This window comes from Eulemur rufifrons, chromosome 21, assembly GCF_041146395.1.
Source record: "Eulemur rufifrons isolate Redbay chromosome 21, OSU_ERuf_1, whole genome shotgun sequence".
NCBI classification, from domain to species: domain Eukaryota; kingdom Metazoa; phylum Chordata; class Mammalia; order Primates; family Lemuridae; genus Eulemur; species Eulemur rufifrons.
In genome coordinates this window covers 7,133,900-7,159,336 of record NC_091003.1, presented here as the reverse complement: position 1 = coordinate 7,159,336, position 25,437 = coordinate 7,133,900, and the positions used below count along the sequence as shown (strand labels likewise).

At 50.1% G+C, this 25,437-nt stretch overlaps 1 protein-coding gene across 2 annotated transcripts in view; it reads right to left on the bottom strand.

Moving 5' to 3' along the window:
* Positions 1-25,437, bottom strand: part of CUX2 (cut like homeobox 2) — a 234,449-nt gene that overhangs the window by 66,437 nt on the left and 142,575 nt on the right. For both annotated transcript variants that reach the window (XM_069497074.1, XM_069497075.1), the window contains exons 2-3: positions 22,404-22,514; positions 18,651-18,698 (exon numbers count right to left, since the gene is read on the bottom strand). In XM_069497074.1, coding sequence (XP_069353175.1) covers positions 18,651-18,698; positions 22,404-22,514 — 159 coding nt within the window. The remainder of the gene's footprint in view (positions 1-18,650; positions 18,699-22,403; positions 22,515-25,437) is intronic.

Below are 25,437 nucleotides of genomic sequence, written 5' to 3'. Positions count from 1 at the left end.
GTTCAAGGCTGCAGTGAGCTCTGACTGCACCACTGCACTCCAGCCTGGGCAAAAGCAGTGAGACCCTGTCTCTAAAACAACAATGACAACAACAAAAATGAGTAGGTCCTCAAAAAACAGCAGGTGATACTGTTATCCATTTGTCAGACGCTGCTAGAATGTTTTGTTCACTGCTTACAACAGCGTGTGGCACATAGTAGAAGCCCAGAGAATATGTGTGGAAATGATGACTGATTATGTCTGCTCCCATCAAGCAAAGAGAGCAAGGATGGACCTTTTTACTGCTTTCCCAAATATCAGCCTACCTTGTACCCCAAGAGAGGAAAGTTTAGGAGAAAGACATGTAAGTCCTTCTTCACACCATAAGAATAGTTCATGAGACCAACTTCCTCAGAGGCTGTGCAGCTGAAGGCTGAGTTTCCTAGAGTGTCATACCATCAGGGTGACAGCTCGACTAGAAAGGGTAGTCCAGGGAAGCTGGCCAGCTCAAATTCTGGCGATCAACATCACAGAAGCGGCAGGCTGCTCCAACTGCCCCTCAAGGGCCTGGCCAGAGACAGGAACGTGACTGGATGAGCCACGGCACGGGGCCAACGTGAGAAGTCTACGTCCAGGCGTGGCTGCCACCTTATTTGGGTAGGAAATGAATTCTCAGCCGCTGGAGCAGGGCTCCTTGGTTTGCACTCCCCTTCCACGGAGAACCTGGGGGTGTGGTGGGGGGTGTAAAGTCTTGGTGCAGGCAAAGCACGTGGAAGAATGAAACAAGCCGGCATCAGAACTTGGCTCTCCCGGGCAAGAACTGAGAGCAGCCCATTCTCAGCAGCAAGTATTTATCTTGACTTCTGGGCAAAGTATAGACTACTGGGCCCTGCTATGGTTTGGAAATGGCTTGTGCCCACCAAAATCTCGTGCTGAAATTTGATATCCAATGTGGCGGTATGGGGGGCCAGGCCTGGTGGCAAGCGTCTGGGTCATGAGGGCAGATCTGTCACGGAGAGGTTAGCACCCTCCCTCCAGGGTAGGTGAGTTCTCAGTCTCTTGGGAATAGATTAGATGCCACCAGAGCGGGTTGTTAAAACGTCTGGCTTTCTCCATTCCTCTCTTGCTTCCTCTCTCGCCACGTGGTCTCCGCACACGCCGGCTCCCCTCCCGCCTTCCGCCAGGAGCGCAGGCAGCCTGAGAGGCCCTCACCAGGTACAGCTTCCCGGTCTTGAATTTTCCAGCCATCAGAATCGTGAGCCAAATAATCCTCTTTTCTTTATAAACTACCCACCCTCAGGTGTTCTGTTACAGCAACACAAAAGGGGCTGAGATACGGCCCTCTTGAGCAGCCTTCTGAGTGGCCGCACCCCGGTGGCATATCTGCCCAACCACTAATGTGGGGCAGGTTAATATCTGCACACCTCCAGGGCTTTCTAGACCCTGAGGTGGACACCTGTCTACCATCTCCGTTTGCTGAGAATCACTCTACCATTCCTCCAAGGAGCAAAACCCTAAATGCCATCAGCGACCTTCCAGTGGGTGAAGCAGCCAAGTGGAAGGAGGCGAGGGGCGGCGGCTGTGGGGAGGAGGGACTACATCCAAGGCATTCACGCGCAATTTTGAGACGCTTCTACGCTAGGCAGACAAAACTGACGTGAGGGTGGGTAAGGGCGATGGCCAGGTTGCTAGCTAGGCTGTGACCTCCCTTTTTCCCCCGGAGATGGGCCGCAGTGGTCACGTTTGTACCAAGGCACCACCCTGCCTGCAGCTGACTAGACCAGCGCCCGGCTGTGCTTTCTCCAGCTTCTCATGCAGCGGCAAGAGAACGCTGTGCTCATGAGCTTGGGTTCAGATCCCAGCTCTGCTAGCTGTGGGACCTTGGGCAAGTCCCAGCACCTCAATAAGCCTGTTTCTTCATCTGTAAAATGGAGAAAATACCAATCCTTCCCTCACACGACTGCTATAGGCCTGAATCATATAGTCTGTGCATCTGGCATACGATAGACGCCCCATGAATACCACAGCTAATATAATCATTTCTATTCACGTAAGCTCACTTGGGTGGATTTTTGTTCCTTGCATCCCAACGATTTTTCCTTAAACTGTCCTCCAGCTGCCCTCAATACGGACACCTCCCATGGAGGCCCCCAGGACAATGCTCGGGGTGGGGCCTCCTGCCCTCCCCTCCCACGGCCAGGGATAGAACCAGATGGAGACAGGCAGGCGGAGGCGCCGCGCTCGCCCCCCATGGCCTGGGCAGCCCCGGCAGGTGCCACTCCCCCAACCCACTCATTGCAAAAAGCAACAGGCGAGACAAACAGATGGAAGAGAAACGGCTTTTTCTTCTCCCTCTAAATAACAAGCTGGGGAAAAAAAAGGGAAGGAGATGAAAAGATTTCCACCGGCTGGGAGATCAAAGAGAAATGGCCATGTTCGCTGATGAACTTTGCTTAAACGCTGTCCCTGCACCCGTGCACGAAATCCTCCCGGGGCCACGACCCACGGAGGGTCCAGCTCGCTACAGCCTACTGATGTCTCATTAATTTCTTTTTGTTTCCTGCTAAGCCACACACCCGACTCAAGGTGAGAGAACGCAACTGGGCTGCGACTTCTCCGATTGATAGATTGCATTTCTGTGCTGGGTCCGTTTCATGCTTGGTGACTCCGCAGCAAAGCAATTATCACTGTGGAATGCATAATGGCCTAATTAATAACTAATGTCAGCTTGGCCTCTGAGCCATGATTATACCTCAGCAAACCAACTTTTTTTTTTTTTTAAACATTCGGAGAGAAAAATATTATTGTAATTGACTGGTTAAATTGTCAAAGTGTCCCTACCCCGTGGACATGGGGTGTAGTAGGAAGCACATAAAGCCTGGAATAAGGAGAGGTGTTCTCCTGCCAACTTGCTGTGTGACCTTGGTCAGCGTCTGAGAGTGTCTATGCCTGAGGGTCTACACCTGTAAACAAAGCCACCTTTCGGAACCTGGATATATGAAATCTAGGGCTGTGTAGCTTTTGTTCACTGCTGTATCCCCAAGCACATAATAAAAAATACATACTAAATAAATAACAGTTAAGGGCAAGGAGTCTTGAGCCAGACTGCCTGGGTTCAAATCTTTTCTCTGCCATGTACCCCCAGCTGTGTGACTTTGGGCAAGTTACCTAACCTCTCTGTGCACCTCATTCCTCCCATTTGTAACCTGTTGATCATAACAATATCTACCTTGTGGGGTAGTTGTGGGAAATAATGAACTGGCATCTGTAAAAGGCTGAGAATGTTGCCTGGAATGTAGAAACGGCCTAGCAATGTTTGCCAATATTATTACGTGTCAACATTCGTTTAATAAGTATTTGTTCAGCTCCTATTGTGTGTCAGGCACCGGGTGGGACCCGGGAACATAGCAGTCTGCAAAGCGCTCCCTCCTTCCTTTGGTTAAGTGGGAGGGACGAGTATTATTCGAATCATTATGCAAACAAATATATAATTACAGGCCGGGCGCGGTGGCTCACGCCTGTAATCCTAGCACTCTGGGAGGCCGAGGTGGGCGGATCGTTTGAGCTCAGGAGTTCGAGACCAGCCTGAGCAAGAGCGAGACCCCATCTCTACTAAAAATAGAAAGAAAATATATGGACAGCTAAAAATATATATAGAAAAAATTAGCCGGGCATGGTGGCACATGCCTGTAGTCCCAGCTACTCGGGAGGCTGAGACAGGAGGATCGCTTGAGCTCAGGAGTTTGAGGTTGCTGTGAGCTAGGCTAACGCCACGGCACTCACTCTAGCCTGGGCAACAGAGTGAGACTCTGTCTCAAAAAAAAAAAAAAAACAAAAAAAAACCCAAATATATAATTACAAACTGTGCTTAGCAGCGTGAAGGGTCCTGTGACAGGGAAGCTTGCTTAAATTTGGGGGTGTCAAGGGGCCTTTCCAAGGAAGTGACATCTGGACAAAGATCTGAAAGACATGTAGGTGTCAGGTCAGTGGTTCTCAGTGATCTTGCCCCCCAGGGGACGTCTGGCAATGTCTGGAGACGGTTCTGGTTGTCACAGCTGAGGGAGGGCGCTACTGGCATCTAGTGGGCAGAGACCAGCGATGCTGCCCCGTCTGCAAGGGTCCCAGGGGAGGAGAGTGTGTTTCCAAGGCAGGGCAACAAAGGGTGCGAAAGGGGAAGCGGAGTAGGCGGGACACGAGGCGGGGCTGGAGAGCAGAGGCCCTGGGAGGTGGGGCTCAGGGTCTAGTTTCCACTTCCAGGTACAACTGGAAGTTACTAGCTGGTTTCAGACACGGAGGTGTGCCGGGTGACGTCTGTCTCTAAAGAGCTCACTTGAGCAGCTGGCGGAGCGCGCTGGATAAATTAATCTGGAAAGCAAGGGGGCTGGATTTTGTGACGCCCGAGTCGTTTTCAGGAGAGACAGGGATGAGAACAGCCCACTCTGAGAGAACGTGGCTAGGAGGACAAGGCAGAGAGGCCGCGATTCAGGAAGCATGGACGAGGATAGGGACCTAGAGGATCACTGCCTCTCACAGCCCAGGCCACACTTGGGAGGAGCCTTAAAGGACACATGAGAACATGTCAAGGGGCTTAGGAGAGGAAAAGCATTCTGGAAGAAGGGAACAGAATGTGCAAAGGCTCAGAAGCCTGGCACAACAACTCACTGTCCAGGATAACGTGGGGTCAAGCTGTTAGGTGATGGGGAACGGATACAACAGCCCTTCCTCACCTGGGATGCGGGAAAGCTTTTGCTGCTTTTAGGAGGCAACATTTTTTAGACAATTATTTTTACAAATATTAAAGAATACTAAAGCACAGAGATTTAAAGAAATTATTTTACAACTCAAAGCTGCTAATAAAGTGGCAGCTCCTACCGCACCTTTGCCTTTTTCTTAGTGGGCCTTGGGTGTGGGCTCCCAGTGGTGGCTCAGCCTGCTTGGTCAGGGCACATCTCTTCCCCTGGGCAGCCCAGCACAGAACATGACACACAGTAGGAGCTTTATAACATCTGCCAAGTTGTTAAAATCCTTTACTGCTCCTGCTGTGCTACCCCTGGACTTGGCAGGCCCCTTGAGCTCCATTTCCTGTTCATCGGTCCAATGTAGCTCCCAAGGTGTTCGCAGGGCTCTGTCCTGGCCTCCAACAGCCAGTGAGGCGCTCTGCCCACCGGGTGGCCCGCAGTACAGCGGACGGGGTCATGTACTCGCCTAAGTCCATTTTCCCCCATCTTGGGCACAATGTTAGACTACACCCTCGAAATTGGGTGTGGTTTTGCGACAGAGCTCTGGCCAAGGGAATGTGGGCATGAATGACGTGGCCACTTCCAGGTCTGCCTCTTGAGAACCTCCTGTGAGATCCACCATGTTTCCTCTTTCCCCACACGCCGCCCACGTGAGGGGACTCCAGGCTGCAGTGAAGGGCAGAGCCGGATGGACGAGGCCCTGGAGCCCGGAATGTCTGCATGGCGCAGACCCCTCCACCCGATTCCAGCAACCAGCCCTACGCTGTGATGCAGCCTCACCTGTGTTTCAAGTTGCTGTGACAATAAGCCCACTCTGGCTAACGCGCACAGACCCGAGTTCAAACCCCAGCTCTTCCACTTCTCAGCCACGTGATCTAGGTGTCTCGCTCTGAGTCTCAGTTTCCCCCTTGTAAAAGAAACACAATCTTCTCCATTTTACGATTCTCCGGAATATTCCACGACATCTCAGATGTCAGATAACCAGCCCTGAATGTGACAACCAGTGCTCGAGAGATGGAGACTCCCTCTGATCCCCACTCCCCCATCTCTGTCTCGGCCCCTGGCTCTCAGGGCAGGACCTCAGCTCAGTTCTGGGATGTAGGCTTTGGCTGGTTTTAATCTTCACTGGTTTCCACTAGTCTTTGGTTTTATGTATTTTAATTAAGTGTTATTATTTTGTGCTTGTGCTGAGAATGATTTCATTACCGGGCAGGAGTTTATAAACCTCAGGGAAGAAATAAGTAAGAACCTTTGTCTGTTGCAGCGGGGGCTCCAGGGCCAGGAGAGAGGGTGGAGAGACTTTAAGAGGTGGCCTCAGAGGGTGGGGAGGCAGCGGGGGCAGCGTTAGGGAACCGGCTAAAGGTGGCGCTGTGCTTGGCAGGGCGGAACGGAGGGCCCGGGGCTCAGGTCACCTCCCACTGGCTGTCAGGCTCCGCAGTTCCACATGCCTCCTGCCTCAGGGCATTTGTATTAATACTGTTCCTTTTACCTGGCATGCCATTCCGCCCCTCTTGTGGCCAGAATGTCCCTAGCCTTGCTGTGGTTCACAGGTCACTTCCTCCTGGAAGCCCTCCCCGACACCCCAGGATGCTCTTGTAGCCTCATGGGGCTCCCCTGCCGCAGCTGGTAATTATATATTCACTTGCTGTGAGTGTCTGAATTACATCTGTCTTCCCATCAGGTCAGCTCTGGGAGGGGATGGTCTTTATCTTATTTGCTCTTGTGCTTACAACAGTGCCTGGCACACAGTAGGTGCTTTGTAAATATTTGCCAAACAAATAAATGAATGAATAAGGTGATTCAATCTCTCCCACACTCTATACACCTAAGAGCAGGGGTGAGCAAACTTCTCCCGTAAGGCATCAAATAACAAGTATTTTCAGTTTTGTGGGCCATACAGGTTGTGCTGTAACCACAGGTGTCCCTCCGTGTCCACGGGGGATTGGTTCCAGCACCTCTCGAGGACACCAAACCTGCAGATGCTCAACTCCCTCATATAAATGACGCAGCATTTGCATATAGCCTATGCACATCTCCCGTATGCTTTAAAGCATCCCTAGATTATTTATAATACCTGATATAATGTAAATGCCACATAAATAGTTGTTAAACTATCTTTTTAAAATTTGTATTAGTTTTCACTGCTCTATAGCTATTTTTAGTGCTTTTTAAAAAAAATCTTTCAACCTGTGGTTGGTTGGATCCGAGATGCGGAACCTGCAGATCCAGAGGGCTGAATTACACTCACTCTGCCGCTGTGATGGAAGCAGCCCTAGATAACACGTAAATGAATGGGCATGGCTGTGTTCCAATAAAACTTTATTGACAGAAACGGGCTTTAACCCAAGGGCTGTACTGTGCTGACCTCTGACCTAAAGCATGCCATTTGTACCTCTGTTCTCATTTGGTGCAAGGATTATTTCTGGTGGTATACTGGGGGCTTGCAAAAACTGATTTTTAAATTTGCAGAAATTCTGCAAGCTAGTTGTTAAGCAGAGCCATTACTAAAAATTAAATCACATAAACCTACAATTAAACAAATTATATTAAAAGTAAAGGAACCACAACATGGATGAACCTTGAGGACATTGTGCTAAGTCAGATAAGCCAGTCACAAAAGGACAAATTCTGTAGGATTCCACTTATCTGAGGTCCCTGGAGTAGTCAGATTCAAAGAGACAAAAGACAATGGCAGGGCCGGGGGCCGGAGGCCGGGGGCCGGGGCCGGGGCAGGGGGAGTTGGTGCTTAGTGGGGACAGAGCTTCACTCTGGGAAGACGGGAAAGTTCTGGAGACGGACGGGGGCGATGGTTGCACAACACTGAGCATGTACTTAATGCCACTGAACTGTACACTCAAAAGGGGTTAAAAAGGTTATAATTTTGTATTTTAGCACAATACAAAATTTGAAAACAAAGGTAACACACACTCAGTACTCCTCGCTTCCTAAGTATCTGACTCCATTTCATGGTTCTCTGTGCTTTGAGGTTATTCACCTCTATCATGTGTGTGCTGTGGAAATTCTGCACAGCCAGGTGCTGCTGTGCCCTTCTCCCCAGCCCCGTCCGTGACAATGACTTCATGGTGGCAGCTTGGAACTGACCGTGGTGGGAGTATTACACCAAGGAAGCTGGCAGACGCCACAGAGTGGGGCTCCCCACTCACTGGCACCCCACCGGTTAGTCCCGCGTGTCTATCTCTTCCACTGGGTGGGGAACTTTGGGGCAGAGGTTCTCGAACATTTCAATCACCAGAAGCTTTTAAAATCCTAATGCCTAAGCCTCACACCAGACCAAGAACACCAACCACTCTGGACTGGACCCAGGTCTCAGTGTATCTTACATGTCCTGCCGAGCACGAGATTCCGCTGGGCAGCCAGGGTTGGAAGCCAGTGGGCTCTAAGGTCAAGTGTCTCGAACTAACGTGCACATGAATCACGGGGGGACCTTGTTAAACTGCAGATCTTTGTTCCAGAGGTCTGGGGTGTGGGGGACCGAGACTGCATTTCTAAGGCGCTCCCAAGTGATACCGGTGCTCGCTGGCCCGTGCACGGCATTTTGAGGAACAAAACTTTCTAGAGAAAGATGGTACGCAGTCAGCACAGCATCGCCTTTGGTTTGAAAATTCCTTTCAACTAAGAGATTGCTTTGGTTCTCCATATCTCTCTCCCCAAGATAAACAAGGTAGGTGCTACAAGAACCTATTTTACAGAACAGGAGTGAAGTGATCTCATCTTGGCCCTTCCTTCTCCCGGCTGTGTGACCTTAGGTGGGTTTCTCACCTTCTCTGGGCCTCATTTCTGCTGCTCAGGGCACGGGGGAGGGTTTGACTATGATACTGGATGTCTGAGGACCTCTTGCAGGGCCCACGTCACAGAGGACACCCATATCCAGGAAAGTTCCTTCTCCTGTACTTACACTTGGGGACGGTGCTTCAGGGGCCCCTCCCTGGCAATGACTCTAATGACCCTAGGGGGTCGTGCAGTCCAGCCCTCTGCTTCTCAGCTGGGCCAAAGGGAAGGCAAGAGCGGGGCCTTTGCGGGCACAACTGCAGTCTGCCTCGGCAGCGCGCAGCACACCCACAATTACTGAATACGCTGTGGGATGATTCCACAGTCATAATCATCTTAATTGTAATAATCATGATAATCGCAGGCTCTGACACCGATCTAAGCTTTCTTTGCACCAGGCCCTGCTCTTCGCTTTTATACCTATTGTCTCATCTGGTCGGCACCCTTAAGAGGTAGGGGCTCTTAGGAGTCCCATTTTACAGATGAAGACAACAGACAACAAGGCACGAGAGGAAAACAACTTGCCCTGGGTCACAAATTACAGTCGACCCGGGGCAACCCAGGTTTGAAATGCACAGGTCCACTTACAGGCACATTTTTTCAAACAAAAATCAGGGGGTGGGCGGGGGGACAGTGTTCTGGGACCCATCTCCCACATGTACTGGGGGCTGACTGTGCTGAGTAGCAAAGCTGGGACTTGGACCCAGGCAGCCTGGCTGCAGAACCGTGCCCCTAACCACTGTGCTACACCATCTTTCAAATAATTTCTGTGCACAACGTACATGTGAACGGCCCTCCCTGTACTCTGACCTCCCTGGGGTCAGGGCCATGTCTGTCTTGCTCTCTGCTGAGTTCCCAGGGCAGTGCACAGGGCCTGCACGTAGTAGAGGCTCAAGACATCCCGGCTGCATGAACCTCAGTCATAACCGTGATTGTTCCTGGCACAGTCCGGGGGGGGGGGGGGCGTGTGTCCATCTGCCTCTGCTGTGAGGCTGTGAGCACCGTGAGGACAGAAAAGGTATCTGGGGTCACTCACTGCCACATCCCTGGAGCTGGGCATTCACCCTGGGTACAGCAGGTTAACAAATAAATGCTGTTGAACGAAGATCTCAGTGGAACTGAGAGGGAAAGCAGAGGCGTGCTTGTGTGCTCCGGGAAAGGGGGCTGGGGGGCTGGGCACTCGGTGAGAAGAGGGCTGGCCCCTGGGGTGGGGACGAGCCCTCCAGGGAGCCACATTGATGCCTGGTCCCTGGCTGGTTTCCCAACAAAAATACAAGTGGGAGCCAGACTGGGCAGGAGGAAGAGGCGGTGGCCAAACAGCCCCAACCCTGGGAGCTACAAGGATTGCAGCCAGATGGGAGGTCAGGGAGCGGGCCTGGAACATTCTGTTCTAGAGAGAGCAGGGAGGGTATCTAGAGCTCAGCATGCAACCACGCCAGATAACCATGGTCCCATTTACTCCGCATCAAGCTCTGCCCCTGCATTGAACCTCCCAGCCTCCCTAGATGGAAGGTCCTGTTACCACCCCCATTTTACAGATGGGGAAATTGAGGTTACCAACAAGCCTGGCAAAGGGCAGAACCATGATTTGAACCCAGGTCTGTGCAACTCTAGGCTGAAGTCATTTCTACTCCCCCAAAGGTGCCAGGAGAATGAAGAATTGGTATTTACCTTCTCAGCCCCAGCACTTAGCAGTTTTCAGCACACAGTAGGTGCTCAAATATTTCTTGAACATACGAGTAAACAGTATTGTTCGCCATCTTAGCCCCAGCATCCAGTATCACACCTGGTACACAGTAGGTGCTCAACAAACACTTGCTGCATGGATGAACGTGTGACCGTGTGAGCGGGGCTGGCTGCTGCAGTGGCCTTCACCTTGCTCCTTTCCTCCCAGCCCCACCTCCCAGGTGGCAGACATGAGCGCCAGAGACACTCGCCGACTGAGCCATGAGATGGATGTGCGTTCAGGGCCTTATCTCCCCGCCGACTGGCCCCGCACGGCCTTCCATAATGCAGTCCATTAAAAGGCTTGTAAATTTTCATACACGAAAGTCTAGCATGGCGTCAGCACAGACTAATTGTTGTTAAATGTGCGGGAATGTTACTGCCACGCAGCTGGAGCGATCACTCTTCCCAGCCCGGCCCCGACACCGGCCCATTCCTCTGCAGGCGGAAAGCTTACAACGTTCGCACAAGGCCAAAAAGCAATTCGTGTCAAAAAGATCAATAATATAAAAATAAAGCACGAGAATTCTAGTTAAAGGGAATGTCATATAAATATGTGGTTCACGTCCATGATTCCAAGATTAAAAAAATCAATCAATATCGTTCTTTAGATGATGTTATTTCTAATGAGAAATACCCGGAACAACTGCAAATAACTGCTTAACTGGGGGGAAAAAAGCATTAATAATTTACTTTATAAGGCATATGATACCGAATGAAAGAGGATTGCTGCTTGCTCTTAATTTGGTTGTAATACGGCGTGACAGGTTCAATGATGCTTTGGTGGGTTCTTAATATTAAATTCATAGAGATGTTCAGTTCATTTTAAGTTTTACCCCAAGCCAGGCAGGGCAGGCTCCAGAGGGGCGAGACTTGGTTATGGGCGGCCAGGGAATCTTGCACCATCAAAGTGATTGTCACTGAAGAGGAGGGACTATGGATCATGCGTGCAGGTGTGTCATACATGTATGTGTGTTAGGGGCAGTAGGGAAGGACAGGAAGCCTTCTCCTCATTGCATGTGACTCAAGCTGCAAGCAACGCCCCTGTTTATCGAGCACTTACTATGTGCCAAGTCCTGGGCTGGGTATGCAGACCTGGGTTCGAATACCAGCTCCTTGTATGTGGTGGGTTTCCCCAGCAGATTCTGCCTGAAAGAACAGCTCAGCAAAGGCGCATCTGGAGGGCACGGGCTTGGCTGAGTGGTGGGGTCCTCTCCAGCCCTAACCACCTGCAAATCTCCAGCTGGGTTCTTCAGTCTAGAATCGCCACCTTCAGCTACACCTCTTCCTGCACCCCCAGGCCCCCGAGGGGTCTATTCAGCCTTTCAAGCTGAGATTTGTGCCTTCCACTCTCTGTTCTGCTGCTGAAGAGCTGTGTGAGCTCGGGAGAGCAGCTTTCCCTCTCTGAGCCCCAGTTTCACACCCATAAACGGGAAGGATACCAGCAGTGCCTCCCTTGCTCTGCCACTGAGACACTGCTGAGTGGGTGCCTGAGTTACCCCCCACTACCACGCGCTGGGTGCTGGGCCTGTGACCTCACCTGACAAACGGGTTGGGGCAGAAGCCTCCTTGTGGGAGGAACAAACGTGACCTGGCCACTCTCAGCTCGCCTGCTAGGAGTGCCAGCTATGGTTCATGGAGCGCTCACCGTGCGGTGGGCTTTGTTCTTGGGGTTTCCAAGTATCAATTCACTGAGCCCTCACAAGCACCCTGTGAGGTGGGGACTATCATCATCTCCGGTTAAAAGCAGAGCAAACTGGGGCCCAGAGAAGTTAAGTGACTTGCTCAGTGTCACACGGCTGGGAAGTGGGCGAGCTGAAATGTAAGCCCATGCCAATCTGGCCCCCGAGTCCACGCTTGCTCTGACCACTCATCCCCTCAGGGGGTCCCGCTGGTCAGCACTGTGCATGTCTGATGTCTGTCCTGGCCCCGAGGGGACCCGCTTCCAAAGGGATGGTCTCACCAGTGCTGGGGCACCACAGAAAGGATAGTTTGGGGAGTGAGAGAATTATGACATCAGACAGCTGGAAGAGCAAACGTTAAACCGGAAAAAAAAAAAAAAAAGCAGCCCTGTAATTAAATTTCAGCTCAAAGGGAAAAGCAAGAGTTTTCAGGCAGATGTAGAGTGGGAGGGGAGCAAAGGGACCACACAAGGACACGGTATGCAGGGCTGGCAGGGGGCTCAGGGTCAGGGGGAGGGAGAAATGCACATCTCCGGGGATCTCGGCTGTGAGGACAATCGCCACTCCCTCCTCCTTGGGCAGCTTGGCTGCAAGAACACAGATTGACCCACTGGGGGTCTTGTTCTAGGTTAGGACCCCCCTTCCCTAGCCACGACTGTCTGAAAGGGAAAAGCAGGAAGCCCTTGGTGTTTCAGAAAGCAACTGGGCCTGGGTCGGGGGTGTGGGGGGTACAGTCTCTCCTCTCAGACATCTTGGAAAGGCCGTGTCCCCGTGCCATCCGACTACCAGCCAAAGGGAGCCTATTATTAATAAAAGCTAACTCAGAGCTGGTCCCTCTCCTGCTCTAAAGCTTCTCATAGCTCCCACCTTGTTCAGGGTCACGGTCAGGGTCCTTCCAATAGCTTCAAGGCCCTGAATGATCCAGTGCCCGTTACCTTTAGACAGACGCATAAAGAAAAATCATGCTACATGCCATGTTGGATAGATGTAGGGGCTGTGCCAGTGAATGAAGGGGGCTCCAAGCTGGATGGGGCTGGGGTGGTCAGGGAGGGCTTCCCTGCTCCCTTAGGATCTCACATTCGAAAGGAGTTAATCAGGCAAAGAGACGGCGCAGGGAAGAGCATTCCAGGCAGAGGGCACAGCAAGTGCCAACACCCTGAGGGTGGGACGGAGCCAGGCCAGTCTGCTGGCTGTGGGGAGGGGCAGGCAGGGCCAAATGGCAGAGGGGCCCATTGGCCTTGACCTTCCATCTTAAGAACTTTCTCCACCCTCCCAGGTCTAAATTCTAATGTCCCCTTGGTTCTCCCTCTGCCTCAGGTATAGACATAGGCACTAGATGGCACAGTCATCGCCTCTCTGAGCCTCAGTTTCCTCGCTGGGGATAATCGTAATCATTAGGAAGTGTGTAGCACATAGTAGGTGTGCAACGAAAGTCACTTCAGGAGGCTTCTCTTACCAAGGGAGGGGCCGCCTTCAGTGCCAAGCACGGCTGTTTGTTAACTGACAATAGCGGGTGACTCCAGGTCATGAGGTGGCACCGTGGCCTTTGCTCTCTTCTCTGTCACCTGTTGGTCTGGCCCAGGTCTGATCAACTACCAGGCTCCCGGCAGGTGGATGTGGGCAGAGGAAGAGACTCCCTGATCTCTGCCCACTTGAAAGTGAGGGGCCTCGGGGTAGGCCGCGCGGCAACTGTGGCTGGGTGAGCTGTGCAGGGATCTGGGATGGCTCAGACCACAGCATCTCTAACCAGGGGGCACCCTGAAACCCACATGAATCAGGCTGGCAAATCTCACCACCCACTTCACAGACAGCACAGTCAAGGGTGACTGGCTCCACTGGGGTTTTCCATATCTGCTTGTTGATTGACTGACTGGGTCGTTCGCTCATCCAGCAAACATCACCCAAGGCTGGTGGCACTGTGCCCCGCTCTGCCACCAACCCGCTCACGGGAGAGGCAGCAAGACCCCTTCTCTTGCTTCCTGGGAATCCCTATCCCAACATTTCCTCTCTGCTGCTCAAAAAACACAACCTCCACTGGGTCTGCGCTCCATCAGGTTGTCTCCGAGAGGTACCCTGATCCCATTAGGACAAATCCAAAGGAGAGGGGACAGAAGCCTGAGAGCTGCTGACACTCCTCACCCAGGTCCTTGGGCAGCAGCCGGGGCACCTGGAGGGCAATGCCAGGACTGACACTGAGGCACCTGTGTGTGTTCCACATGCCCTGGCTTCTGCCACGGGGTGGGTATGGCTCCCCTAGGAGCACCTGTCACTGTCCTTCTGGAATTAGGAGAGAAGCTGCCCTCTGCATAGAGATAGAGGCCTAAGAACTCGGCGCTGGCAGAAAATATTTGAAAAGGCTGAAATCTGCCAAAAAGTCTAAGGGAGAGGGGCAGGGGGTACAGAAGCAAAGGGAAGAACAGTAGAAGAAAAAAGGAGGGGAAAGGAGGGAGGGAGAAGACAGCAGAGGAGAGGTGGGGAGGAGAGTTGGCACGCTATAAAGCTGGGGGATCTGGCCATCCACTGCTGTGCAACCAACCACCCCAAAATGTAGTGGGTCAAAACAACAACTTCTTAATATCTCCCGCACTTCTGTGGGTTGACTGGGCTCAGCTGGGCGGTTCTCTCTTGCTCAGGCAGATGGCAGCTGGGGCTACAGTCATCTGACAGCTCGACTGGGCTGGATGTCCCAGCATGGCCCCTTGACTTGAGTCTGGTACCTCAGTGCTCCTGGTCCCTCTCCTCCACGTGATGTCCCATCCCCTAAGGCCTCTCCCTGTGGGCTTCTCACAGCAGGGTGGTCTCAGGGCAGTAGCACTTCTCACAGGAAGGATGAGTCTAAAGAGGCAAGATACGGAGCCACCGGGCAGGCTAAGGGCTATGCTTGCTTGATCGTGGCGCAATGTCACTTCTGCCATGTTTTACTGGTCAAATAAGGCGGAGGGCAGAGGGAGAAGGTTCTAGGCCCCACACAGCCATCCACACACACCATGTTGAGAACATGTAACTAACCAGCCACTTGACACACAGAATCTCACGCAATCCTATGAGCTGTCCCTATTTCCAGATGAGAAAACAATGGCTCAGAGACAGGAAGTCACTTGTCAAGGTCACACAAGCTTGTCAGTGTCAGGGTGGGACCCAGACCATGCATGTCTGGCCCACCCTGGGGGGGTCAAAGATCATGTCAGCCCTCTTGGTTGCCCAAGTGCTGTGTTTCAATCAGGCCCAAGTGAACATCTCTGTTCCAATGCAGCCAAAAGGGTTTTCCACCACGTAGGCCACATCCCCTTCGTGGTGGGAGGAGGAAGAAGCAGAGAAAAAGGAACTCTCCCAGCAGTGGCTCTGTGGTCTTCCTAGCTAGCTGGACCGGTGCACACACTCTTTAGAAAAGTTTCACCTCTGATTTAGCATGACAAAACTTTTAATTTAGATGTTTTCATGTCTCTCTCCAAGTAAAAATAAGTATAAAATAATGACTGTAATAAATGAAGGTAATTAATTGTAGTTTGTTCCTTTACTGTCTAGTCAGCTTAATTTTACCTTTTCAACTAATAATGAGAAAATAATTTTTGTGCTCGGAGGGTTAATGATATGTAACTGCGAGAACTGCTAATTGCATGTTGCAATCCATCCATCAACAACCCCATCTGTGCGACTTGATTATGTTTGCTAAATTATTGCTTTGAATTATCTTTCATAAAGCAACTTTTGTAATTAGCGGGGCTTTCGTCTTGCTCTTTTCTCTGTGCGCAAGGATATTCAAACTTTGGCCATTTCAAGCTGTCTCCATTAAGCCACCTTCTCCGGCTGTCTTTGTTTCCCTGAGCAGGGGAAATCAAAACTGTCCTTTAAGCAATCAAGACAGAGAGAGGAGCTTCCTTGATTCACAGCAGGGCAAAATCACTTCCTCTCTGCCCCCTCCCACTGGCGCACGCACATACACACAAGGAAAGAAAGACCCACACGTATATAATATGAAAAGATAAAAGACAGTCAGCTTCTGTATATACCAGAGCTGCTGGAGTGAAATTCAGAACTGAACTTGAACATGGTATATTTCAAGGAGAGGCCTGCGTTGGGGAAGAAGGAATGACGGGTGTGATATTCAGCCCTGGTTTTTTATGGGCTAGTTTATGTGACTTGGGATGGTGTTGGCCCCAGGGAATACTTGCAGGAGGTGATTAACGCCCACTTGGGAATCCACAGCTCCAGCCCAGAGCCTGGCGGGTTGCGAGCGAGAAGCAGCATAAAGGATGAGCTCTCATTAAAAAAATTAAAATGAAAATCAAATTTGGATTATAAACGGCCTGTGCATGTGCAGCTTGTTCTAGATGAAGAAGATGCTTTTTATTAACACTTTCCTTCGGCGGTGGCCCTCCCCCGAGGCACAGGGAGGGACACGCGGCCACAAGGTCGCAGTCAATAGATCATGAGAAAAGCAGGGGTTTCGGGGATAAAATTCCAGACAAATATAGTCTTTGTGGTACATTAAAGGGAGGATGGAAAGCCCTCTTAAGAAAATTAACGAAGTTCCTTGAAGATCCTCAGCTATTAAAACAGTGTCTATTTAACACGCAATGTGGGTTTTCGAAACGAGAATTCAGCTTTGTCTTTTCTTTGAGCTCCACTAAGACTTCCTCTGCCCCAGTACTTATTGAGCACCAACTGTGTGCCAGACACTGTGACTGCCTCCAAGCTACCCGGTTCTTTGAATCCTTACTGTTAGCTCCCTTCGCCAGAGGAAAGCTGAAGTTCTGAGAGGGGTTAAGGAACGTCCCCAAGGCCACACAGCTGGTTTAGGAGCAGGGCTGAGATTCCAACCAGGCCTGCCAAGTCCCACGTGCACGAGCTTTCTGCCAGGCTGCGCTCGGGCTTCTCCTGATCCTCACCCGAACCTAACCTTTAACTCTTTCTCCGATTGAAAAGATGACGTAAGTTCACGCCTGCTTCCTACGGGGGAAGAAAGCTCCCTTCTAAAAAGCCCTGAACGTCTAGTTAAGAAAGAGGCAGATTCCAGCCCAGCCACAGTAGAGGCCAAATAAACCTGTGTTGGAGGTCACCAACAGTAAGAATAAAAAAATACCCAAGACTTAATACGCAAAGCGGTATTCTAAGCACTTTATCAGTGTGAATTTTGTTCTTCCTCAATCACACCCTGTGAAGTAGGTATAATTACCATCCCATTCTATAAGTGAGGAAACAGAGGCACAGAGAGGTTAAGTAACTCGCCTATGGTCACACAGCCAGTAGACGACAGAGGTGGGATTCAAATCCAGGCTGGTCCCAGCACCTGTGCTCTTTACTCCCTAGCAAGCTCTCTGTGTGCCAGACGTTACATTAAACCCTTTTCCTGCATTCTATCTCAGTTAATCCGCAGAACAAAACAAAGAGATCTGTAATGTCTTTATTCCCATTTAACAGATAGGGAAAATTGAGGCTCTAAGAGCCTAAGAGAAGCTCTGTTCAAACCAACCCTAGCCAGCGAACAGCTGAGAAAGCAACGCTCTCCACAAAATAGCTCGGTGCCTGTCTCTGGGCTGGGTGGAGGGATCAGCTGCCAGAGACAGCATGTGCTGAGCACCTCCCGTGGGACCAGGAGTCGGCAGATGGGAACCTTTTTTTTTTTTTTTTTAAAAAAAAAACACAAAGCCATGAAAACACATCCCCAACATTATTGGTCTTCTTTCTGGTTTTTTTTCCTTCCCAGCCCAGGCAACTCACAACCAAATGAATCAATACTGGATGGCCCTATAAATAAATAAGCATGTCAGTCAACTCAGTAATAAAATGAAGGGATGAAAAATATGGAAATCAGCGACATTTGTGTAAATCCACTTATCATTTACTTTAATATAGCCTTATGCACTTACGCGGTTCCAAAGAGACAGATTTAAAGTAATGTGGCACTCGGTGGACGACAGACTGAAAGTGTAGCCCCTGGTGAGCTCTGAGGAGCGCAAATCCTTCTGGGAACCCGCCTGAGCCCAGGGAAGCCCGAGAAGAGCCCCCTCAAGACAAAACATTTAAGAAATGGCCTCCACTCTCACTCCTCTGACCCCTGTGATTCCAGTCACCTCCCAGCCTGTGCCAGCCAGGTAAGCGGACATTGTCCCAATTCTGATTACAAAGTCAAGAAAAGGGGAGAAACAGGGGAGGCTCGACCCCAGCACAGGGCTCCGGAAAGGCAAGAGAAATGATTTGCCGAGGACAGCTCGGCTGCTGCCAAAGAAACTAGCACCCAGGGGGTTGGCAGGAAAGAACGTGGACAGTGCTGATTTTTGTACTCAAAGGGAGGGCTGGTACAGAGATTTCTGAGCAGGCTGGTAACTGCTGGGACTTATCTGCAAGGCTGCCTTAGAGAAGGAGAGCAGAATGCCAAGGGAGAACAAAGGTCGCCTGGTACAAACCTCTGATTTTACAAATGGGAAACCAAGTCTGGAAGGCGAGGTGGGTTTGCTGAAGGTCACAGACCTTAGATGTAGCAGAGCCGGTATAAGGTTGGGCAAAGTTGAGGGAGAGAGAGATTCTTGAGATCCAACCCTGGAACTCCACCAAACCCAAGAGAACCCATCCTCATCACTACACTGTAGGAGTGGGACACCAAAAGGAAGGGCAGTTGGGGCAGGGAAGCTTCTCTAATGCTTCCGGAGGCTGCTGGTTTCCTCTGGCAATGCTAGGTGGGGTGGGAGGGGGAGCCACGGTCCTTTTCTGACATGCTGTGGGCCTTGGGTCTTACCTCGGCTTGGAAGCTTTTTAATACAGGAGCCACCATCTCTCTGATTTCCTGAAAAAGAGATCAGCGAAGAGTTCACCATAGTGCCAGGCGGTGGGACACCCCCACGGCCCCTGCTTGCAGCTCACTGCTGTCCCCGGGTCAGCGTTTCCCAAGCATGTCCTGTGGGACCTGCACTCCATGGGCTTTCACAAGGGACACGCACACAGGGGTGCCAAGCCAAATCAGACTGGGAAACACCAAGTCCAAGAGGTTTCTTTCCTGCAGGACTTTTCGGGGTCTTTAATGAATGCTGGGAATTTTTGGAAGAGGGAGAGAGAAAGCAGTGGCACGGTCTTTTATGCAAAGCATCTTGTGAGTGGTCCTTCACGGGACACTCTTTGGAATGGGGGCTGGAGAGGTGGCCCCAATTCTCCACACTCAGCTCTAAGTCATCAAAGTTCCTTCATGAAAACCTTCCATACTTCAAGGTCACTCTGGGCTGCCTCCTTTGGGTGGCCATCTCTGCTACCCCACCCTGTGGCACCACACCAGCAAAGACTGCATTTTGCATTTTAGCAATGCCACTTGTGTACCTGACTCTCCTTGCTCACCAGAACGTGCAGTTTCTGGGACCTTGGCTGCCCCCTCTTCAGCGCCCACCTCAGAAGAAGTGCTCTGCAAGTGCCTGATTAACCCCATGGGTGTGGGCTGCCTTCAGAAGGGGGGTTTGTCCTGGTCACCACAAGCCTCCTATTTCCAGATCCCGATTTACTGACTTTCATAAGTCACCTTTAGGTTCCCAGCCCCACGGGCTCCCCTGGCAAACTCCTGTGAGTTCCCCTCTCTGGCATGCAAGAGGGAAGCCTTTTTTATTTTTTGAGACAGGGTTTCAATCTGTCACCCAGGCTGGAGTGCAGTGGTGTCATCATAGCTCACTACAACCTCAAACTGCTGGGCTCAAGTGATCCTCCAGCCTCAGCCTCCCTAAGTGTTAGGATTATAGGCATGAGCCACTGCACCCGGCTGGGAAGCCTTTTAGAACCATATGTCCAAGATTCCAACCCTAATCCTCCAATTTCTTCTGAGGTCCACCAGTAACTTCCTGAACCACAACTAGCCACATCCACAAGAAACCCCCAATGGAGGGGAGTTGAGGGGGCAACTGAGAGGAGCAGGAAAGGAAGAGACAGACTGAGGATTTGGGTAAAGAGGAAACCCCCAAATTATGAAAATAAGGCTGTGTTGCTTCTGCCCCTGGAAAAAGTCCCTCTTCTGGGCCATGGGCACCCCTACTCACTGGGGATCTTCACGAGGAACACAGGCGGTGCACGTGGACCTAGTGGACTTGATCACAATGAGCCACGGGCGCACGGCTGAGCCGTGGAAAAGGAAACATATGAGAATCTAGGTCACAGGTTGTGAACTGCAATGCCCACCGGGCCAGGCAGGAGTGGACAGGAGGGAGGCAGGCTGGGAGCCATAAGCCCCCTCGAATGGGCTGCACGTTCTGCTCTAGCTGACGCCTGAGCATGGGCACTGTGCCCCTCTGGGTCGCAGGATCTACCAAATAGTCTCAAAAGACCGGAAATCCAAATTTCAAGTAAAATCTTCTGCAATGCTCAATGTTTGCACCTTACTGTAAACTTTGAAAGAGTTTACAGACCAAGTAACAAAACTGTGAGCAAGAGACCTCTGGTCCCGGTTCAGGAGATGTTGGTACAAGATGGGATCCTAGAAACCATCTACCCAGTCCCCTGAGTTTACAGAAGGGGAAACTGAGGCCCCAAGAGGGACTGGACTGCTCAAGGTCGCACAGCAAGTGAGTGGCACAGCTGGAATTTGAACCCAGGTCACCAGACTCCCCAAACAGGCTCTTTTCACGAGCCCATACTTGAGTAAGTTTCGGTGATTCAAATCTGAGTGCACTGGAAGGGTACGGGTGTGCAGGGGCTTCCAGCTAATGCCAACTGTTTCTAGAAGCTAATGCCACCGCCCTGATGTCTAAACTGCTGGGGGACGCTGAGCAAAGGCACCACCCAGAGGATGCTCTTAAATAAAGGCTTGGCGTGACTCTCTATCAGGAGAGACTAGTTCCAAAAATGAGAATTTTCAGAGGCACAACTATAATAGGAATGGAAACTTATTCCTTCTAATTACATAATTGCATAATTATGCAGTATTAAAATTATGTAAGCTGAACTCCGAGGCTTAAAACCTGGCCTGGATTTCCCTCGTCACCTGGGGGTTCCCGCGTGGCCTGGGGGGAAGCTCGCTGGGCTGGGGGAGGGAGAACGAGATGGAGGGTCCGAGCTGACCAGAGAGGCGGCATGTGGGGCTGTGAGGACCCGGGGCCGATTCACCTCTGCTTCCTGGGGAACGGGGAGTCAGAGGTGTCCTCATTCTGGGGAGAAAAATTAGTTTAGAGACCAAGCCAAGCTCTGTCCTAAAAGGGAAGGGAGGAGTCCTCAGCACAACCTACGGCTTCTTAGCTCTTGGAGTTCACACCAAAGACCTGGCTTGGCCTTCCTAAAGCCACAACATGGGAGATACTCTCCCGTCTGAGATTCAAGCCTCTTTTCCACACACACGCTAAGCCCTCAAACCTAAGCTTCCTTCTAGACTTGCTCCGTGGACAAATTCTAGCTAGATCCAAGTCCCCTCTCTTGCCTTGAGGAATCAGAGATATTTATGGCTTGTATGAGAAGGATTTTGCAGCTAAGAGACTGAGGTTGACTCGAAGGTGCAGCCCGTCTGTGCTCACGTGGCCTGATTCCTGGCTGGGCCCACCCCTCCCCCATGGGCCAGATGGCGCAAGAGACCCTGGTGATTCGGACAGGCAGAGTATACCTGGTGGAACCAGTGTCTCCCATCCGAATGTCAAACCCTGCCCCACCCTCTTCCAAGATCCAGCACACCTGAGTAGACAAGGACAGATGTTAACCTACTGGCCAGAGGGAAACACTGTTTGCTTTGAGAGAGGTCTGGCCTCGGAGCCCTCTGATGTCCGATTCCCACGACAGCTCTGATGTGCCACATCCCTGCCAACATTATATGGAGCCAGAGGGATTTATTTTCCCTACTTGTGTTTATTCCCATCATTTTTACCCCTTAATTCGAGAAGTAACAGGGGGGCCTGATAGCGAAGGGAAAAGAATTCACACATTCACCCCCATACAGAACAGGAACGTGTCTGTTCCTGCCTGTTCCCACCTGCTCCTCTGGGGGCCCTTGTGTTGCTGGGGCCTGGTCATTCTCTGGACCACCCCGATGACAGCCGGGAAAGACAAAGCTGGTTGCTGGAACCGCAAGGCAGGAGGGAAAGGGAAGGATGAGGGGCGTATACAGGACACAGGATGCAGGTCTGCAAGGAGGTGAGCGATGAAGACCCGAAGAGGGAGGCAGAGGGTCTACAGCAGCCATCGCCCAGACACCAGTGGAAAAGCAGGATAAAATCAAGAACTCTAGACCAATTGTTTTTGCCACGAAGGCCAAGCATTTGACCTTCGTGTGTCGGGCGGGGGGAAATGGACATGTCACAGTGCCCTCAAAAACAAGGACTTTAATGGAGAAGCGTTCTGCCCTTCCTTTAGTTGGCATCACTGAGTGCCGCTATACCAGGAAACATCAAAAGGTTGGGGGCTGTAATTTTTCTTTGGGGCTAATTAGCTTCTTTTCTTGTTAGTCACTTATGTCTACAGTTTGCAAAATATAGCTTGAACAGAGAAAAATCTGCATTCCTACTGAGTTAATTCTATAACAGCAAATATACTGTACCTCAGGTACATTTTTCTTAAATTCCCGGCGGAGTTCAATTAAATGTTTATGAGAATGTTCACTCTCCTCCTGCCGCGCAGACAGCTCGGAAGCGACGGAATTAAGCTCCTTCTGGAACAATAAAAAAAAGAGAGAGAGAGAAAAGAAAAAGATTTTTTTTCTCTTTTTTCTTTTTAATCATCGTTCAAAACAGCATTCTGAACAAGTTTTCTTAACTTACAAAGCTGAGAAAAGACAGGATATTGACTCCTGGCACAAATGAATAATTTACAAAACTGGAGATGCTACCAAAAAAAGTCCAGGACAGCTTTTTTGCTCATCGGAAGTCAGGCCAGATCAATATTCTCCTATACAAAGTTGGGTGGAGGTTTTTTTTTTTTTTTCATTTCTTCCCCACCCCCCTGCCCCACCTCTTAAATTTCCAAAGGAGTGATGGCATAAGCTTGTCAGTAACTGTAGAAAACATCTCCAAACCGTGTCAAAATAGTAAAGTGCGGCATATTGTATGGGCATATTATAGCGTAAGAAAGTGCTGTCGACAGCTTTCATATATCAGAGGTGGGAACTGTTCCAACTATGACTTACTTACACTTAAAGGTTCATAAATACGCCTTTTAAGATATAGATGGCTTTTTAATTTCAGTAGATTTTGGAAAAATGAAGGTGCCAATAAGAAGCAAGCTGACCTTTTGTGTATCCTGCAGTAAATCATTTAAGGTTCACTTCAAGTATAAGAAATACTTCATTGAAGACTCCAGGATTCAGAAGAAATGGATTGGAAGGCGCTCTGCCTGCTTGTGTGCAAGGAAGGCGGCAGACCAGGTTTTTACAGGACGTACCAGCGAGGGAGAAAAGAGAGAGGGAAGGAAGTGGGGACGCGCCGGCTCACACACACGTAACAGACAATGTCTGCTGGTCGTACATGTATAGTTGATCACCCCTCTCGAAGCTTTCTTCACTTTAACGGTGGCAGTTTCACACAGAGAGTACAATTTACCATGAGTTGTCATAGATTTCATTTGCATAATTCAAGAAATGCTCTGTTTATGTGGTCTGCTGCTTTCTTGCACCATCTCAAGATGGGCTTTTTTTCTGGACCATAACTCGAGGAGCATTTCTGTATATATCACCCGATTATATTTGCAGCAATCAAGCCCCATAATTTCCTAAATCTGGTGATGCAATAAATTTCTGCAATCAGATTTATTAAAAACACACACGCAGATGCGGGAGTATATTTCTACGGTGAACTCTTTAATCTAACATATGTATGCTGAGGCCCAGCACTGCGCTGAAAGACCCCATTTGTCATTGCTAATACACATTCATCTTGCACACACAATGAAACACTTTTACCATTAGATAATGAAATAAAAGTACTATTAACCCGCTGCAAATCCTTTTCCCTCTAAGAGACGAAATGCATGGTAATTGTCTTTTATCACGTCTGAGAGTAAGTAAATCTGCTCAATAGTAGTTCACCATAGCACCACAAACCTGGGACAAGTGTCTCTGGCCTATGGGCCCTTTTGAAGAAATCCAGGAAAGAATTTCTATTTCTGGAGAAATGTCTGACCTCTTCGGAGAATCGTGAGACTAGAAGGGAGAAGGGAGAGGCATCAAAGTAGCTAATTCAAATAGAGGCTCAGGAGCCGGTGCTCTCCAGGGTGCTGAAACCAGTTCTCGCCGCAGCACAGGGGTACTCCCACTCAGAGGAGCGGGGGGCTTCTAATCTAAAAGCCCCGTGGAATTTCGAGCCAGGCGAGGAACAAGGCATCACGAGAAAAAAAAAAGGGGGAGACTTTGGTTTATTATTATTTAAAACTAATTACAGTTTCCAAAAAAGAAACCACAATTGACCATAACCAAAATAGTGAGCTACGACTAGGGAGAGATGGGTGTTTGCAGAAATAGACAAAGGTAGACAAAACCTGGCCAGTTGGTGCAGCCAGGTGGACAGAATCTCACTTGGCAGGAGACAGAGAGACGGGAGTGGCATGGTCAATTTGAGTTGTAGCGGAGTGCTCACAGTTTTTCTTAGTTTTTCTCATTTCTGTTGAAGACAAAGATGTGATTTTTACAGTGCTGTAGGACACACAGAACTGGGACTTGGGTAATCATTCAGTTTCGGATTATCATGTGTTGGACACTGTGTTCTTATCTCGGGGACACTATCTCCCCACACCACAGCAACCAATATACCTCGTGGGGGCCGGACTTTGACTCCTCATTAAAAACATCCAACCCAGGTTCTGAAAGGAAATCGCAGAGCAGGGTAACTCCAACTGCCTGATGTACCAGACAATTATGCCCGGCTCCCTCCACCCGCACCTCGCAGGCTGTTTGTGGGGACAAATCACTCTCGGATGTGATATAGACAATTACCAAGCATTTCGTCTCTTAGAGGGAAAAGGATGTCTGCTGTGTCTACACTGCAGTGAGGGCAGAGCCAGGCAAGGCAGGAGGACATGAGTGTGCCCCCAGCCCGGGTCCCACTGCCAGCCCAGCCTTTGGTGTCTTTCCTGCTTAGCCGTTGAGGAGCTGATGACGTCACTAATACGCGTGTTCTTCTCAACTTTGTCTAAATCTATGCTCATCCTTCAACCCTGAATTCTTGCTACATTTCTACGGTAAACACTAACACCAATAATAATACTAGTAAATAGTAATAATCATAACTACCATTTATGGAGTGCTTGCATGTGCCAGGCACGAGGCAAAGCTCCTAACATATATCATCCCACGGAACAAACACATTAATGTGTCTGTAAGGTGATTCAAGCAGGGACTCAGAAATAAATTATAGTCAATTCTAATAATCGAGGTGTGGATTATCTCCTTGGTGGATTATAAAGGCAAATTTTTAATGCCCTCCTCTCCAGCGGGGCTCTGCTCCACTTCCTTATTAGCTGGGGGGTGTTCAGGGAGCTTGTTTGAAATGATATAAATGCGTAAAGCATCAAGCACAGTACCAAGTGTTCAATAAACATGGGCTGATATTAATCTTATATTTAGATAAACAGAGAGCTCAGAA